We start from the raw sequence: 19,562 nt of genomic DNA on the forward strand, positions 1-19,562 counted from the left end.
TTACCCTTCAAGGAAGAGTGTTATTCGGTTAGTTTATAGATTCTAAGTGAACTGAAACATAATTAATTACGTAACAAAAACAAAATGATCAGTAATTGAATTAAATTTTTTTAAAAACTAATTTCTTTAAATTTTTAAAAAATAAAATGATTTTATTTGGAAAATTAAAAAATCGACATGCTCTGTTATTTTGATAATTGATAATAATTTCATTATTTGATTTTTTTAAGTAAAAAATTTTTACACAAAATCTCAATTTTAGTAGATAAAAAAAAAGTTTACTTTTGTCTTGATATTTTGAAAATTTTTCTTGTTAAATTTTTTTTTATAATTTCAACAAAAAAATTTTAATATAAAGAAGGATTTTTTCAATTATTTTTCTTAAAAAAAACCCCCTTTGCTCTAAAAACTTTAAAAAGTCCCTAGATATTTTCCAGTTCTACCACCACGATTTTACAATAACAAATAAAAAATACCTCCAAAACCAAAATAGTTTGTTGAACGAGTTCGATAATTACAAATATTCACTTTATTGTAACAAATGATTAAATGCGCTTGCGTTACCCGCCGAAGCATTTATTTGTAAAAACTTGTTGAGAGTTGTGAGTTGTCGACATACATCACACACGAGACAACGCAAGTGTTGCGACCATCTTATATCATACATCATACAAACTAATTTTTTTAATTGATTAATTAATTTAATACTTAAAACTAATAATATTTCAATCACTTCGTCAACCTTAACTAAAAGTTACAATAAAATAAATTCTTTAACTGACCAATTCTAAATAAAATATATTAATATTATATGCCAAGCATATATTTTTTTACCAAATATAAACTTGTTTATAAATTCATTAAAAGTTAATAGTCTAGTTTATATTAACCTGAAAAAATAAATTTAATTAATATTCTTATTAGTAAGTAAAATATCAACAGCAAGTTGCGTCAAATGCCTTAAAAGTTATTATCATGATATAATAATATGTTTAAAGGTTATGTGATAGTTTTTAAAATTTTGACTTTGATAAAATTTTTACCGTAAAATTTATTCCTAAAACAAAAATAAAAAATGTTAAAAGTTTCCTGGTTAGTTGTTCTTATTTTTGTAATTGGAGTTTATACTCGTAAGTATTTTTTAATTTCAAGATTATCATTTTTATTTGCATCTTTTATTCATAAATTACAATATTTGTAATTATTAATTAAAATATTTCTTTTAGCAAAAAAAAAAACTGCTGATTTATTATGATAAAAAGTAGCTTTCAAAGTTTAAATGTCATCATTCCAATGTCATAGGAAACTGTTAAGTTTTATTCTAATAGAGAGCGTATCGCTGTTATATTTTTTTAAAAATACCGTAAACAAAAAAAAGTTACAATAAAAGTAAGGAGTGATACGTGAATTATTAAAATAAGAAAATAAGAGTAATGAAAAATTATTTTAAAAAAATAAAGTGATGCCAGAAGAAAATAAATATGAAGAGCGACTGTAAATAAAAATAAATAACTAATAGACAAGTAAAATCAATTGAGAGCGTTACTAGCATTAACGCGTCGTCATTTGTAACAACGTGATTCGTAGTCGTTTATCGTTGTACAAAATTGCTTTGTCCGTTTATTCACTCTACCGAGTCTCGACCCCTATTTATGTTATATACTGACATTACTATCATCTAACATCCCCTCAACCTCAGTCATACACTCAACTCTAACCATATTCCAAGCTTACACAAGCTCAATCGTCCAATCATCTACTTCCGTTTCTCATTATATTACTTACACCGATAACTATGATTTTATTTAATTATTTGTTATCTTTTTTTATTATTCGTGTACTTTCCCGTTGATATAAACGCTTTTGTACGGTTATTAATATTTATATTCACAACTAGCAAAACCTATATATTTCGTGCAATAAATAATTATTGCTTCCTTTCAAAACATAATGAAATTTTTTTAATTTTAGATATATACAAACTGTCCTAGCAATGTTAAATTAAGCGAAATTCCAAAATTAGTGATTCTTATTTCTTTAATAGTAAAGCACTCTTTAATACTTCGAATCATAAGTCGTGAAAAATCGGATTTTTTGCGAATATTTTCAGTAGAACTAAAAATCTTTAAGATAAATTTTTTTTTTTTTTTTTTTTTTTTTTTTTTTTTTTTTCAAATTAAAATGACTCAATCGAATAACTTTGAATGGGTTGCTCAGCAGATTAGTTATCAGAACTAATAATTGTTATTTAATTATTGTTGTTCAAAACTTTATTAATCTCTCATGAGTTCATTTTTTGTAAACTAGTAAATAAAACCTTTAAAAATTGTACGTACAAATAGAACCTAGGAGCCAGTTTTTTAATTTGGGATAAAAATGAAATTATTTACGTCGGTATATAAATTTTACATTTATTAAAAAAAAAAAAAAAAAAAAAACTATCATTGACTGGTTTATTTTATTGAAAAATTTTCTTTAATCTATTTATTAATATTTTATCTATGTTTAGTTATTATGATTTAGAATTTTTAAAAGTTAGCCTATCTTTAAAGTTTGAATATTCTCTGTGAGCTAAAAGAAAAATTTTATCTCAATTAGAAGTGTAGTTAATTAATTATAAGGAAACAAAGATAAAAATTTTACAGATTTACACATTAGTACAGATACAAACATAGATAAAATTAAATTTTGCTTGCGATTTTTAATATTTTTATTGATGAAAAGTTGAAATAATTTTTTTTTATGCTGGAATATTGGAAGTAATAAAAAATTCAAGGTTTTTGAAGTAAAAGAAAAATTATATTTCCAGAAAATATGTATGCGAAGGAAATTTTTCTTGATAAATAGCAATAAGGAATGCTTGATAAGTATTTATTTAACCTTTTGAACTTTGTAATGAACCCATAGGTTCAGCATATAACAGAATACTAATGTTTATTATTAAAGTGTGTAAGTAATTTTATATAAATATACATCTACAATGTTGTCATTCTCTGAGTATATTTAATTGTAATTTAAGGTTTATTCATTATTATGACTGGCTTATTCTTATCAGTTCAAAATTACTTCAAGAATTGATGACTCACACTGGTTAGATACAATAGTCTGTTGTTCATTTTCTCTAAATAATCTGTATCATCTTAATTACTTGAAATTTATTTTAAAAACTTCGACTAAAAAAATTGAAATATAAAAAACAACATTGTAAAAATAGTCTACTATTGTTTAAAAGGATGACTCATTATGAATATGTTAACTGAAATCCGAACTTTAATCATAATTCATAAAATTAAACCTTGGGATAATTCTGAAAATATATTTTTTTCTAATTTTTTTTTTCCAGAAAATGTTACTAAATTAGGAAAACCATGTGACGGTAATCATCTACCAGTTGGTTGTGGCGTTAACCAAGAATGTGTGTTCAACACAAACAAAACGTTTCGTTGCTATTGTGCACAAAATTTTGTCGAATCTAATGGCGAATGTTTAAAAATATCGACAACTGCTGCTGCATCTATTGATCCAGCGGATCAGCAATACAATAAATCATCAAGTATTATGAAAATTTTTTTATTATTATCAGTAATTGAAAATCTTTATTTTAGTCTTTTTATAATTTTAGTCATGGCTCATGACATTAATAAAAAAAATCAATTTCTGATTCAGTATGTATACTTGCGTATAGAATCCGCGATATATTGGGGAGCTGTATTTTCATAATTGAAAAAGTAGAAGATTCGAAAATTAAAAATTTTTAAAACTTGAATTTTTTTAAATGAAATTTTTCACAAATATGCGTATAAATATGCTAGATAAAAGTGTTGAATATTACTTTAAATATATTTAATGTATACATTAAAATATTTTTAAAATAAAATGTGACTATATTGAGTTTTGAGTATTAAATTTTCAGTTAAAGAAAAAACCGAAAGTCAATAGATCGACAATTATTGTATTATTTTTTTTTTTTAATATTCTATCCTTTAGATCATTTTATAATAATAATTGATGATATACCATGAAAATTATATCGTGACAATTAAAATTTATTATTAAATAAATTTAATTTAGAAATTTTGACTTAAAATTTCCATGGTTTATTTTTTTTCAACTATCACTTGTGTTTTTCCTAAATTTTACCAAAAATAGAATACCTGATTTGAAAAAAAAAAATCTTTCTTATTTTTTCTTTCTTCCATGAATAGTCCACTGAAATTACTCTTATACATTGTTTAAAGTAATTTTCGACTGAGATTTTTGTTGATAGAAAAATAGAGAATTTTCCTTGCGTAGAATTTAATAAAAAACATTTACGAAAATCTTCTTCACCGATTAAATAAACACCGAAAAAAAAATTTTAAATATGTTCAAAAAGTGAAAAATATAGAGTTCCGGAATTTTTCAATTTTTATTAATTTTTTAATTAACTTTTATATCGAATTGAAATTTCGCGTTTTCTTTAATAAATTCTACGAAAAATTTTCGATTTTTCTATCAAAAAACATTTCAGTCTAAAATTACTTTGAACAACGCATAAGAGTAATTTCAGTGGACTATGAAATCTCCTTTCTTTTTTTATGATCTTTTGAAATTAAAAAAAAAAACTCCACTATGTTTAGACATGACCTTGAAGATGATTATTTATAATCAAGCCTACATGTGTTATCAGTTATTATTTCCGAAAAAAAAATATATATAAAAATAATAATTGATAACATTTATTTTTAATGCATCACTTTAAAAGTTCCTGCAAATGTTAGCTTTTAGTTAGTTAATATGAAACTCGAAGTTTTTACGTCAACAAAAAGAGAATGGTCTTATTGAATAATAATTAAAACTCCCGTGTAAAAAAAATCGTCTTAAAATTGTCATTTGTTTAAGATCTTAAACATGATACAAATGAAGACTATTTTAAGACTTTTTTAAGACGCCAAAAAAAAATTCCGAGAGCAGATTTTTTAAATTTGATTCTCGAATTTTTATGAAAATAAGACGATATCACAGCGACAGCTCCGGAAAATTATTATAGAGAGTCTTAAAAAAATCTTAAAAAATTTTTTCAAGACTATTTTAAGATGAGCTAACAGCGACAGAGCCTGGGAACATGAAAACGGAGCGTCTTAAAAAAGTCTTAAAATTGTCCGATAATAAGTTTTCAACAATTTCAAATTCAATTTAAAAAGAGCGTATTCAAAAATGTAGCGGTTAGAAAGTCGTAAAATCGTCTAAAAATTCATTTTTAGATTTACTAAATTAATTCACTAAATTTCAATTATCTGATCTCGGAATTTTTTTTTTTGACGTCTTAAAATAGTCTTGGTTTATGTCACGTTTAAGATCTTAAACAAACGACAATTTTAAGAAAAATTTATTTTAAACAGGCCGTACAAACAATAATTAATTTTTAATTTTCAGGTAATTCAGTCGCCATCGGATTATTAATACCAACAATTCTAATAATTGTTGGTGGCGTAGGTTTTTGCTGTGCAAGACGATACCGATTATTACCATGCCGACAAAATACTTACGGTAATGTTTTGGTAACAAGAGATGAAGATGATGATGATGATCCACCGATCGCGTAGAATCTAAAAAGACTGATATAATTAATATGTTACGGTTTAATGAAAATAATATAATTTTTTGTATGTATCTTTGAAATTGTATTAATTTAATTACAAAATTTTTATATTTTTTTAGTTAAGCAAAGTTAAATGCATATCATAAATAAGATAATGCATTAAAAGTTGGGCATTTTTTTAACTGGAAAGGAAGTTGGTTAGTCACTTTCAAGTCATTTTTATACAATTAACATAAATGCTGTATAAATAAAATATGTATATCTAATAACTTTTATATGTTTATAAAATTAAAAAAACAAAACAAGGCCAAATGTGTAAATAATCAACTAATGTTCATATTTATATACTTTATTCTATTGATAATAACAGTAATATAATAAAAATTACTTTTAAGGGAATGAACTAAACAACCGAAACTGAAATTTTTATACTTAAAAATAAATGTGAAATAAATTTGAATTCGCGTTTGATGTGTGCAATTGTTTTTGCTCAAACATAAATATAATCACACCATTAGAATTTGAAATATTAAAAACGGAATTTATTCTTGCCAATTGTAAATCATTTTTAGCAAAAACTAAAATAAATAAATGTTATTTTGTATTTATTAATAAAAAATTATTATTATTTTTTCTTTTTCATAATCAACTTTATGAATTACCTTGTAATTATTTTATTGACTGAATTGTAATGCTTCTACAATTAAAAATGCAATTATGTAAGCATATTATTATATTTATTATTTGAATATTCCAATAATAATTGAAAAAAATTGAAAAAAATTACCTTTTAAATTAAAAGACACATAATACTTGGAATAATAATATTTATATCTTTAAGTGTATGGTCACAAAGAGTCTAGACTTCATGGTCGAATAAAATTATGTGTTTGAACAATCAGACAATCGAATTCTCTGTAAGTCAGCCTTAAGTTCTCGTACTAAGACTGAAAATATTATTTATCAAAGCATGATATTCAACTCAAATTTCTATATTAAATTTATGACAATCAATTGGATCTTCAATTTGAATAACTTTTTAAATTAGCTTGAAAATTTAAAAGTTCTTTTTAAAATTCTGATAATAATTTACAACTAAATATAAATAATGAACTTGCACATTTTTTATTTAATTAAATGATTATTTAAAAAAAACTCTGTACTAATTTTAACAAGTTATTATTTCGTTTAAAAATTTTGAAAACTAACAAATTTTCATTAAATTAAAGAAATAAACTAAATTACATTTTATCAGAAATTAAACATGTTCATAAAATTTAATTGAAAGTCTAAAATGAACAAGTTAAAAAATTACAATTTATTTTTTCTTTTAATCCAGTTTTTTTACTAATTTTTTTTTAATGAATTAGAAATGACATTTCTTATGTAAATTTTACCTTTCACAATTTTTTAAAAACTACTTAGAATTTAATCATTTTAGATTTCACACTGACGGCACAAATTTGTTTAGAAATTGAAGGTATAATATCTAAATTTATAATTAATATCATAAAAGATTAAGAAAAAAGAAGATAAAATATTCAAATATATTTTATTCATGTTTTTCAATAATGTAATTAAATATTAAAGCAACAAATACAATTAGTTAATTAATTAATGATTATCAATTATAATTATAAGTAAATTTTATAAGTATTTACATTTTTATGTATCACTATCGTTTTATACATAGTCAAAAAAAAAAAAATTAATATTATTAAATTATTGTCAACAATTAAAGAAAAAATAAAATATCAAGCTATGAAAAAAAAAAAAATAAATAAAACCTACAAAATAGTGCAATTTTTAATCTATATAATCTTATTTTTTTCATATTAAAATAAACATTATGATTATGCGTAACCATCATGATTTTTTGTATAATGATATTTTATATTGAAATATTAAAACAAAGAATTATTACTTATAATTATTAATCTTACGAAATGATTATTAACAAAGATATTTTCAACATTATAAAAACAAAAAGTTAATTAACTAATTTTGGTTCATAAAAACGATTGATTATTTAAATTTTCAATCGTTTGTTCATAATATTAATTTATTTGATTTATTATTTTAAACATAAAAATTAATTTTGAGATAGATATCTTAAATTAATATTTATCTGGATATCTAAAATTAGTTTCGAAGTGGATCTAAACTTTCCAATGAAAAATCATCAGTTCCCATTGATAATCCTCGACTAAATCCATCCTAAAAATTTTTCGAGTTAATACATCGATAAAAGATAAATTTTAAGCGTTAAAAGTGAAAATAAATAATTAATTTACAATTAACATACCTTCATCTCAAGCAATCTTTTGTCTAATAACCCAATAGCATTTTCTAGTTCTTGTTGACTCGGATTAGAAACTGAGAACGCTGCAAACTCTCCCATTTCAAATGGATCATTATTAAAATCGTTAGAAGTGCTGGAAAGCGGCAGTGGCGGGTTAAATGGAACACTTCCAAATAAATCTTCTTTAACGCCGTTATGGCGCCTTGAATCTTTTACTTTTGGTGGAGGAGCAACTGTTAATTAATTTTTAATTAGTTTATTTATTAAAAAGTAAGATAAAAAAATTTACTTATACTAGGTTTAAGAGATGAATATTTTATAAAATACATACGAAGTGGTGGAGTTGTGCCATTTCCATTAGATGATACAAAGAGACTAGCAGATTGTCCATTTGACAAATTGTTATTTTGATGATTTCCAAAACCATTAGCAGTCGTTTCATAAGCTCGTGGATTAAAATCTTCTTCAAATTCATCCATCAATAAACCTTCAAGTTTAGTTCCAACAGCCGGAGATTGAATCGAAGAAGATGATTCATTATTAGTTATAAAATCATCATCAAAAGCCTTATCAAAGTTTCTCGGTGGTACTGGTGGTGGTGAACGAGAGTCATTTCCATTTGCATCGTTTTTAGCTTTCACGTGACTAGTGCCATTCAGTCGCGGTCCTTCAGGAGCTGCATCTGAATTTGATGGTACATGCAAAATATCTGGGAGATTGTGATGTGCCAAATAAGATTGAACATCCGCCTGAAACAAAAATTGAAATTACATTTTTTATTTTATTTTTTTAAATTATATTTTCATTCATTTGCTAAAATGAAAAAATAATACTTTGATGCTTACTGAATTGAAAAAAAAAAAATTTATATATTCTTTCACGGCTTTCAAATAATAAAGCAATAAAGCAAAAATAAAGAAATTAGAAAAACTGAAAATTATTCATATAAATTCAAAAAAATTTTTTTGAGCTTAGCCGATTTTTTTTTCTTATAGGAGACAATGAAAGCTTTAATTTAAAAAAAAAAAAAAAAAAGTAAATCGATTCATTTTTCGCGGAGTTACAGCTATTTGTTTACAAGCACTTGAGCGGAACCGCGCTTTTTTTTTTTTTTTTTTTTCATTAAAAAATTAATATCTCGTAAACTATTGGTCGTAGAGACATCGGGTTTGGCTCATTTTATTCCTTATTCAATTTTCTAAATTTCATACGCAACATATCTCGACTACCTTTGCGTACTTTCCGATATATTTTAATTTAAAGCTCAACGCTAAAACGCTATTTTTTAAACAAACAAAAAGCAACACTTCCCTCATACACACAAATGTTCAGAATATTTTTCAGAGTATTTAAAAAAAAAAAAAAATCCAAAATCGGACCATTTTGTCGAAAAGTTACCAAAAAACCCCTTTTTATTTTCACACCGAAAATAAATAGACTGGACTAGCCGTAATGAACATGATTTAAAAACAAATTATTCAAAACATCATAATACGTGTCGATTTTTGCTTTAATAGTAAAATTAATTAATATAATTTTGACCTTTAATTCACTAGCGTACTCTATTAAAATAAATCAGTGGAATTTCACTGATTTCAACCAGTGAATGATAATTTCATTATTAAATCAGTAAACAAAATATTTACGCACATGCGCGCTGGTATGTCCACTGGTTAAATCAGTGAAATTGTCATTCACTGTTTGGAATCAGTGAAATTACACTGATTCGTTTTAAGAGAGTAAATTTAGAATTAGACTTTTTTTGTAAAACGTTAAATTCTTGTCAAAAGTATACTATTTCGAAATTTTACAGTTTAAAATTTTGAAAGTTTAAAAAAAAAATATGTTCTTGAAAATAAAATTAGAAAATTATAATTCTGAATGAATTATTACCGTGTAATAAAAAAAAAAACTTCTTAAAATTGAAGTTTGTTTAAGATCTTAAACGTGACGTAAACCAAGACTATTTTAAGACTTTTTTAAAACGCCAAAAAAAAAATTCTGAGATCAGATTTTTGAAATTTGGTTCTCGAATTTGTTATGAAAATGAATTTTTAGACGATTTTACGACTTTCTAACCCCGAAATTTTTGAGTGCAGTCTTTCTAAATTGAATTTGAAATTATTGAAAACTTATTATCGGACAATTTTAAGACTTTTTTAAGACGCTCCGTTTTCATGTTCCCAGGCTCTGTCGCTGTTAGCTCATCTTAAAATAGGCTTGAAAAATTTTTTTTAAACTTTTTTAAGACTATTTTATGATTTTTTTCAAGACGATTTTTAGATTATTTCAAGACTATTTTAAGACTTTCTATAATAATTTTCCGGAGCTGTTGCTGTGATATCGTCTTATTTTTATAACAAATTCGAGAACCAAATTTCAAAAATCTGCTCTCGGAATTTTTTTTTTGGCGTCTTAAAATAGTCTTCATTTGTGTCACGTTTAAGATCTTAAACAAACGACAATTTTAAGACGATTTTTTTTCACGCCGGTTATTAATACCAAGAATTCAATCTCTTTGACAATATGTTTTTTTATCATTTTAACAATTAATTTTTTGAATACAGTAATAAATTATTAATCTCTTAGTCTAAAGATAATTTCCATTCATTAATATTGAAATAAAATTGAACAGTAAAGAAGATTAAGTTAAATCATAATTAACAATAGTTAAATCATAAATAACCTTACCGAGCCTTTTATTGCACATATATCTTGTAATCTTTGTCGATATGTATTATTTTCATGTTCTAATCGTCGTATTTTTGTTGAAGCACCATGCATCGTCTTTGTGTCTCAAGATCTTTCCCGGATGTTTCAAGAAATCTTCTGTAAGCTAATCCAAACGCTTGACCAATTGTCAACGTTATCTCTTCAGCTAATTTGTCGCTTACGAAGACAAAACATGTATGCCGCTCGGCGTCTTTCTCTTTCGCAATAAAACTAAAAAATTTTTTTCTCGCCTTTATCATCTGCGCAGTAAGATATTCTGTGAAGTGGATATTGATGCAAAATATGCTAAAAATAAAATAAAATATATAATAAAAAAATATGTCGAAAATCTTTAACTACCCAAGTCCAAGGTTGCGGATTTAAAAATAAGATGATTTAGGATTTAATAAAACGACATACCTTTGGTGTTGTTTTTGTTTTTGGTTCTTGGATCGCAACACCGTCAATACTAATTGTTAACTCAACTTTTGGTGTTTTAGTGCCCTCACTTTTCCGTAGTTGTTGATTAAATTTTAGCTTACATATTGCTTCTTTCACTACTTCTATTCCTTTAGGTTGATCTACTTCAGTACTTCCTAAATACTGTAATAAAATAACTGTGTTTTATTTTAAAATATAGTAAATAATTGAACATTAAAATAATTATAATTTCAAATTAGATATTCAAAATTTTTTGTATCAAAATATCAAATAGATTGAAGCCAATATCATTCAGATGAAAAAAATAAATTAAATAAATATTTTACCAAAAACTTTAAATGAAAAAATAATCTTAATAAAAATAGTAGCACAGAGAAAGAAAAATTTCTTGCCTGGAGAACAAAATTCTTGGGTCAAGAAAATTTTCGGGTGCATGAAGGAAGACCGAAGTAAAAATTTTTCTTGAAATTCTATTCTTAGTGGAAGTAATTTTTTCTTTATTCAAATTATCATAAATACTTGATACAATAAATTTTCATATTTGGTCAAAATTTTTAGATACTTTAGAGAAGCAGCGCCACCTACTTCAGCTGAGAAAAAAAATTTTCTCACCTTGAGAAAATTTTTCTCTTGAATATTTGAAACCCATTTTATTTTATTTATCGTGCAATTATACATTTTGAATGAAAAAAAATGATTCAATATTATTTGATCTTCTCATTTGACATATTAATCAATAAAAATATTTATGAAAATTTACTATCAAGATATTTAATTTTTTGAAGCAAGAGAAATGTTTTCTCAAGACAAGAAAATTTACTTCTATCAAAAACTAAATTTTTTGGAGCAAGAGGCTGAATTTTCTCAAAGCAAGATTTTCTTGACTCAAATAAATTTTCTTGGATCAAGATACGTATTTCTTAAAGCAAGAGAATTAATTTTGTTAAAATAAGTGAAATTTCCTTCTGTCAAAAAAAAATTTTTTTTCGCTCAAAAAAATAATTTGGAAGAAAAATATTTTCTTCACTCCAGTGAACTTTTTTTTCTGTGTACCTCTTTTAATTAAATACGGGGTCATAAAGATCTCACACTTATTTAGAATTTTTTTTTTCATGTAAATATTATGTGTTATATCCATTGTTATTTTTATATTCATAACGCACTGGTGGCTTTCACGGATGTTTTTACAATTGTGAGAAATGGGACAAAACATCTTTCGTAAATTATTGGTGTTTTTTTTTACTTTTTAACAATTGTATATTTGTCAGTAAATATTATTTTATAAACTGTATATTTTACTTTTAGATATAACAAACGACACAGACGTCATCAAAGTGAAGTTTAAATTAATTACCTTGACTAGGTATGCTATATGACCTTTCTGAAGTGCATCAGGCGGATGGATCCAATTTCTATTGGTTCCTAATTAAAAGTCATGTAAATTAATTGATTAGCTTTTTTTTTTAGTTTTTCAATTGAAACTGTGAAAAAATAAACTTACCTCCATTTTTACTTGACTGATTTTTGTTGTTTGTTGTTTGTGCCCATTTTAATAGCGTGGAATTTCTCATATTTAGTTACTTGTCAATCCCCTGAAACGAAATAGAAATTTTTAATTCATTAAATATTCATGGACTTACACAATTGTATTTTATGTCAAAAATATTTTTAATCTTCTGAATGTTAATAAATTAGGCTAAGTTTTTAGATATTCATTTGAAAAACTAATTTGTTTCAAAAGAAATAATCTTAATCTTAAATTAAGAAAATTACTCTGAAGAAAATCAACTGTTTATTTTAGAAAGTAATATTCTTTTGGTTCTTATTCATTGGATTAAGATCTTCGTATCTTCTGTTAAAAAGTATTGGAACTTATTTTTAATTTTTATATTATTTCAAGTCCATATCATCAAATTTTTTAATTAAAAATAATTCTGTTTTTTTAATTTTTTTTTTTTTTTTGAGAACTCTAGATTTTTGGTTTAAATCTTAATTTAAAAGTTCTACATAAAAGGTTGACTTGAGTCAAGAAAATATTTTTCTTCCTAATTATTTTCTTGAGCGAAGAAAAAAAATTTTTTTTGACACAAGAAATTTCACTTATTCCAACAAAATTAATTCTCTTGCTTTAAGAAATATGTATCTTGATCCAAGAAAATTTATTTAAGTCAAGAAAATCTTCTTGTTTTGAGAAAATTCAGCCTCTTACTCCAAAAAATTTAGTTCTTGATAGAAGTAAATTTTCTTGTCTTGAGAAAATTTTTCTCTTGCTCCAAAAAATTAAATATCTCGATAGAAGTAAATTTTCATTAATAATTTTATTGATTAACATGTCAAATGGGAAGATCGAATAATATGGAATAATTTTTTTTCATTCAATATGTATAATTGTACGCTAAAATAATATAAATTGGGTATCACATATTCAAGAGAAAAATTTTCTCAAGGTGAAAATTTATTGTATCAAGTATTTATGGTAATTTGAATTAAGAAAAAATGACTTCCACCAAGAATAGAATTTCAAGAAAAATTTTTACTTCGATCTTCCTTTCGGCACCTGAAAATTTTCTTGAGCCAAGAATTTTGTTCAGTCAAAAAATTTTTCTTTTGTGTATTAATTCAAGAGTTAATTTCTTGATTTAAAAAATTCTTAGAGTAACAATTGTCTGTTTTCAAAATACATTTCTTAAATCAAGATATTTTTTTTTTAATCAAGATAATTTTTTTTATCAGAATAAAAAATTACAAAGAAAATATTTTTACTGAATTGAATAATTTTTTAACAATTTAAAAAAATATTTAATCTATTAAACTATAAAATGAATTTTTTCACCAATTCAAAGAGAGCTTTAATCATTACTCTTATAACAGTTGTAATATTGTTATTATAAAATGAGCTATTTAAATTGATATTATTCTAGGTCAATTCATTAAAGCACAAATCTAAGTCTACTTATGAGTCAATCCTATTACTATCGACATCGTTTCAACTATAAAAAAATATGTACAATATTATCTAAAAAAAAAAAAACTAGAGCAACAAATGAAAATAACGATAAAAAATTAATAGAATATAGAAAAATTTTTTATTAAAATTAAAATATTATTTTGTTATACGCATATATATGCACATTTATTATTATTTATTATAAATCTGTAATTGTAACTAATTATATCGTATATAAAATAAATCAGTTGAGTTATTTAATATGCGGAGGAAAAAGAAACAAAACAAAGAGGTCGGCCATGTGGGTTGGTCGTGTCGTGCGAAAGATACGCCGTTAACAAGAATACAGAGACTATTCAACAGGTAATGCACAAATAAAATTACATGTATGCATTATATACCATTTATACTATTCATAAATCTTTTTATTCAAGAATCTTTTTTATACTTCCATTCTCAGCTCGACAATTTTGTAATTCTTATACATATCTACCTTTTTGTGAGAATTAAACTTACAAAGGTTTTTACGAGAATTAAAAGTATTAATAAAAAAAAAGTAACTTTGAATTTTAATATTTATTACTTTATAGAATTGTTTCTTTTCGGTAAACTTATCACAATAAAAATAAATATAAAATATATGAAAATAATAATTAATAACAACCATCTGCTGTCTTATTGTTTCATTTCTATTTTTTTTTTAATTTAGTGAATTTTTATAAATATTGGAGTAATTATTATAATTCAAATTTAAAACAACTAATAAAAAATTACATTAATAATATCTAGTGGAAATGAAGTGATGATTATTTTTATTATCATTCAAATAAATTTTTTCAATATATTTTTAAAATAATATTTGAAATTATTTTTACAATTTTGTACCGTTTGTTATCATGGTTTTTACGCTGAAATAATTTTTTCATCAAAAACTACAAAAGGTATGGATTTTAAGTCCCAAGTATTTGATAACCCAAGTAAAAAATAAGTCTTTTTTTCATCACCGATAACTCAGTGAAAAATCATCACATATGGCTTTATGATAAATATACATGTATTATAACTTATTATTAGCTAATTTAAAAAAAAAAAAAAAAAAATCTGGAAAACGGTTGACCCTGCAGGCCATCCTTGCAACTCTCCGCTGCACAGTTCAAAATTTTGCGTCAATGCGTCAAAAAATTTTTTATTAAATATTTAACACTTTTTATGTTAATTTAACACAATAAGTGTTAAATATTTAATGACATTGAAGTTAGCAGACGTCTGAAAATTTTTGATTTTTTTTATTAATTAAATTACAACTAAAAAAATATTTCTAAAAAATTATATTTATAGTTTTTCAAATTTTTTACAGATGAAATTCTCTTTAAATTATTTAATTGAAATCTCGGCTAACTTCACTTTCATAATATAATTTAACACAAAATCTTTCGATGCAATGACGCAAAATTTTTTACTGTACACAAAAAAAAATTAATTTGACTCAAGACAAAAATTCTTGAACCAAGAAAATAATTTTGAAAAGTTTCAGTGTCTTGAATCAAGACAAAAAATTACTGAATCAAGTTAAATTTAATTAAACCAAGAGAAATTTCTTAGTTTAAGAATTTTTCTACTCAAATCAAAAAGATGAAGTTTTTCAAAATTGTTTACTTGGTTCAAGTTAATTTTTTTTTCTGTGTACATGTACGTGTCCAAAACGCTCAGTAAATTGTTTATTCCAAAGTTTTGAGCTCTTCGAGTTTGAAAATTTAGTGATTATAAATACAAACTTTTTTGAAAATTCTAAATTGCGATATCTTCCGATCGAATCGATCGTTTTTGATAGGGCTTGCAGCGTTCGAAACAGTTTTTCAAGCACGAAAAGATTATTTATTACCTACCAAACGATTCAACGCAAATTTTTGAAGTGATGTTAAAAAAATCATTTTTTAGAATTTTTTAAAATTAAATATCTCACGAACGATTTGGCCGATTTTGTTGCGGTCTACGTTTATATACAGACAGACATACAGACACCATCTTAAAAATCGTCAGGGAAATTTCCTAAGAGCATAAAACACCTAGATCGGTTTTGACAAACGGAGTAAAACTAATAACTTCCCGATTTTCGAAAATTTTCAATTTTCCTAGCTGGAAGTTAAAAATATGGCCTTGTAAACATGTTGACTCATATAAATACAAAGTTATTTTTTGAGTGCACTACGATAGAGAGATTTTTACTTTATACATAATAAATAAATAATAGTTTTCATCTGATTACATCACAAATATTTATTTTCATCACGTTCTTTTGAAACCGCCTACACACATTATTAAAATAAAAGTTCCACGTCGTAAACCTTTTTTTTGCAACAATTTTAAACATAAATACATGTTTAAAAAATTTAATCCCTGCAATTATACAATAAACAATAAATACAATAATTTGCGTCTCATAATGATAATTTTGTTAACAAAACAAATTAATTAGCATCAGCAAAATTAAATACAACAGTTACTAAATAAGAAACTTGGTAATGACTCATATTAGAATGGATGCTTAAGGACAAGTAAAAAAAAAAGAAATATCTTTAATCGTGTAGCTCAATTTATTGCGTTGTAATTTTATTTTAAAAATACATTTCAATTAAAAAATCTTATTAATTCGTTTAATATTAATGATCGAAATCAAACTCTAATCCTTACCTCCCACTTTATCTTCAAAGAACAAAAAAAATCTAACGAGCACAGTAATTACTTGTAATTTTATGCATTTATCTTCAACAAGAATACTATTTTCAATTCTTCGTGTTAATACCGATGTAACAATATTCAAGGTAAAATAAACTAGTCGTATCTCACTACATCAACTTTTCTCAGCCTTCATAACTATAACCACTCAATGAATTCATAGATTATACTCATTTCTTATTTGTAATTAAAATTTTTTCTGTAATCTTCATAAATCTCATCTTATTTATATTAAGTCTTTGATCTATATTTTATAGATAAATAATTATTTAAGATAAAACCAGTTTTCTATATTCTCAATATTTCATACCAATTCAATGTCATTAACAGTACTTTAATACTTTTTAATTATTATATAGAGCAATTATATAAAAACGAATAAGTCTATTAAAAATAAAAATTTAATGTTTTAAATCAAACAGTGCAACTATATTATATTATTATATTTACAGAAGCTAAAAAAAGTTATAATTGATATTGGAGAAAGATGTTGAGAAAGGAATCGGCATTTTTCCAAACGGATGCGGTCGATTAGAAAATGGCGGATCAGGTCAGAGCCCGAACTTTCTCTCTTGACTACATATATAAATTATAAGTTTTTACCTTGAAATATTTATCTAGTCACTCTAAATTTATCTTTATATTACTTTCGTTCTTAAAAAATGATCTTAACTACTGTTTGTTTTATTTTTAAATAAATTTCAGCTCAAAAATTCGAATTGAAGATAACCTCAAATACATTATTAAAAATTGATCATTGTTTTATCTAAAAGATTTTGTATTTTACTTTAATTAATTAATTTTCTTTCATTGACAAGTTTTAATTTCATATAATTAGCTAGATGCAAAAAAGAGTTTCTGACATACAATTGAAGTAATTTTGAACATTACATAAATATGGTTATGATGAAGACACTTGAGCCCCCTAGTTTAAACCAGTCAGCACTTGTAATCATTGAAGCTTTTGTATTAACTTCACTTTAAATGACAAATTACAATCGACACGACTATTCAATTTAAGGTTTATTAATATAAGCACTTACATATCTTCTTTGAATTTTATTGTTTGATAATCTCTACTTTTGAACAGATTAAATCAGACGAAAAATAATTTTGTTAATTACTTTTATTTTCAATGTCAAAAGTAATAATTTTTTAAACTTTTTTCATTTTAAAAAGTAATATCAAGTTTTCGCCACAAAATTAATTCTAATGAGATATTATGTTAAATTTTAAAGTTTAAAAACTATCAAATGATTTTTCATTCATTGTTGTATAACCTTTGCAGCCCATTTTTATATAATTAAATAATACACAATTCAAATGAATGATAAGTTCAACATGCAATATATATTTTCAAAAGTTTAATTATAGTATTGACATTTAAAAACGTACAAAAAAATATAAGTATGAACAGCCGACGTCAGACAATTTTTTTTTAAACTTTAATCACTACTAAAATAATTATAGAAAAAAGGCCGTTAGAAATTTTCAAAAACTTTCTGTACAATTATACATTTTTTTCTACTAAGTGAAAAATAAAATGAAGATACTTTTTCCCAAGCCTTTTGTATTAAATAATTTTATAAAAATAAGAACTTTTTAAATAATTTAAATTCATACATTTCAATAATTTTTTAAATTTTTTTTCCAAAAACTCCAAATTCTTTTTTTAAAAATTCAAAGACAATAAAATAATTAAAAAAAAAATTATTTGAACAACTTAAATAAAAGAATTTTTGATTTCAAAAAAGAAAAAAACAGTTTTAAAAAAAAATTGTTTTCATTATTTTATTTTCGGAACTTAAAAAAATTGTATTATTGTTTACAAAAACTCATTTCTAAATTTTTCAATTTATTATTACAAAAATAAAAATTATTTTTCGTATAAAACTTACCGATTACAATAGATAAATAATATAATTTTATAAACTTTACACCCGCCGAGGCACTACGAATATCTTAACAAATTATCAACTTGAAAATATACTAACGAATATTTGATTAGCTTATAATAAAAATCAGATCACAAGCACAAAATAAATCAAAATAATAACAAATACTTGTAAGAATAAATTAATAATAAATTTAACAATTATTTTTCCACACGTTACTCTGGCATTCACACACAGAGACCACCGAGACACTGAGAAAGTGTTTTAAAGCATTCGTGGTCTCGGGAAGTGGGTTTTTACTGTCAGTGAGTAGGGGAAAGGATATAAGCAACAATTCTATTTAGCAAGTCAGACAAGAGACCAAGAGAACAACTTTACCTGTTCATCGTTCATATTAAAATTAAAAAACTACTGTAAATAACAATTACTCAAATATTGTCTTTGGTTAATATGATACTCCAAATACAAATTTGATATTTTTTGCGACAGGTAAAATGGACTATAAATAAATTCTTTTTTTTATTGATGATGAATGTGTATAAAGGACAATTTATAAAGTAAAGATTGAAAGAGAGAGGAGAATGAAAGAACGAAACAGAGAATGGTAGTACCAGTCACGGACGAGATCAGAGCGTGTACTATTACAAACACTAACATTTAATCTATTCTGTATATTGTCTATTTTATCTAGAAAAAAATCATTGACATCAGTTCCACTTAACTTTGATTTTTTTCTTAGTATAATTTTTAATTTTTATTTAAAAATTTTTTTCGTTTTACAAAAAAACCCCAGTACCTAAATCATTTTGACAGAATATTAATTATTCTTCTTTCTACTTACAGTCAAGTTTTTTTAACGGATTTTTTTTTTTTTTTTTTTATTATATTAAGGTACAGAATTTTTAACTTCCGGTTAAATTAACACTCAGCGAAAGTAGGGAAAGTATG

The 19,562-nt window shown here is 24.1% G+C and overlaps 2 protein-coding genes across 2 annotated transcripts; one reads left to right on the forward strand and one right to left on the reverse strand.

Moving 5' to 3' along the window:
* The first annotated feature begins 586 nt into the window (after positions 1–586).
* On the forward strand, positions 587–6,211 carry LOC141525933 (uncharacterized). Its single transcript, XM_074240635.1, has 3 exons — positions 587–1,130; positions 3,344–3,553; positions 5,416–6,211. Exons 1-3 carry the CDS (start codon positions 1,076–1,078, stop codon positions 5,583–5,585), a joined length of 435 nt encoding a protein of 144 aa, XP_074096736.1. The 5' UTR covers positions 587–1,075; the 3' UTR covers positions 5,586–6,211.
* A 1,287-nt stretch (positions 6,212–7,498) lies between these two features.
* On the reverse strand, positions 7,499–18,877 carry LOC141525932 (PTB domain-containing adapter protein ced-6). Its single transcript, XM_074240634.1, is given in 10 exon segments — positions 7,499–7,798; positions 7,887–8,116; positions 8,215–8,632; positions 10,575–10,645; positions 10,648–10,840; positions 10,842–10,901; positions 11,016–11,198; positions 12,391–12,458; positions 12,538–12,628; positions 18,618–18,877. Coding segments are annotated over 9 exon segments (1,368 nt in total). The 5' UTR covers positions 12,608–12,628; positions 18,618–18,877; the 3' UTR covers positions 7,499–7,723.
* Positions 18,878–19,562: the final 685 nt, after the last annotated feature.

This window comes from Cotesia typhae, unplaced genomic scaffold (genome assembly GCF_013202065.1).
Source record: "Cotesia typhae breed Kobodo isofemale line unplaced genomic scaffold, CoteBio_Ctyphae contig_28, whole genome shotgun sequence".
Taxonomy (NCBI): domain Eukaryota; kingdom Metazoa; phylum Arthropoda; class Insecta; order Hymenoptera; family Braconidae; genus Cotesia; species Cotesia typhae.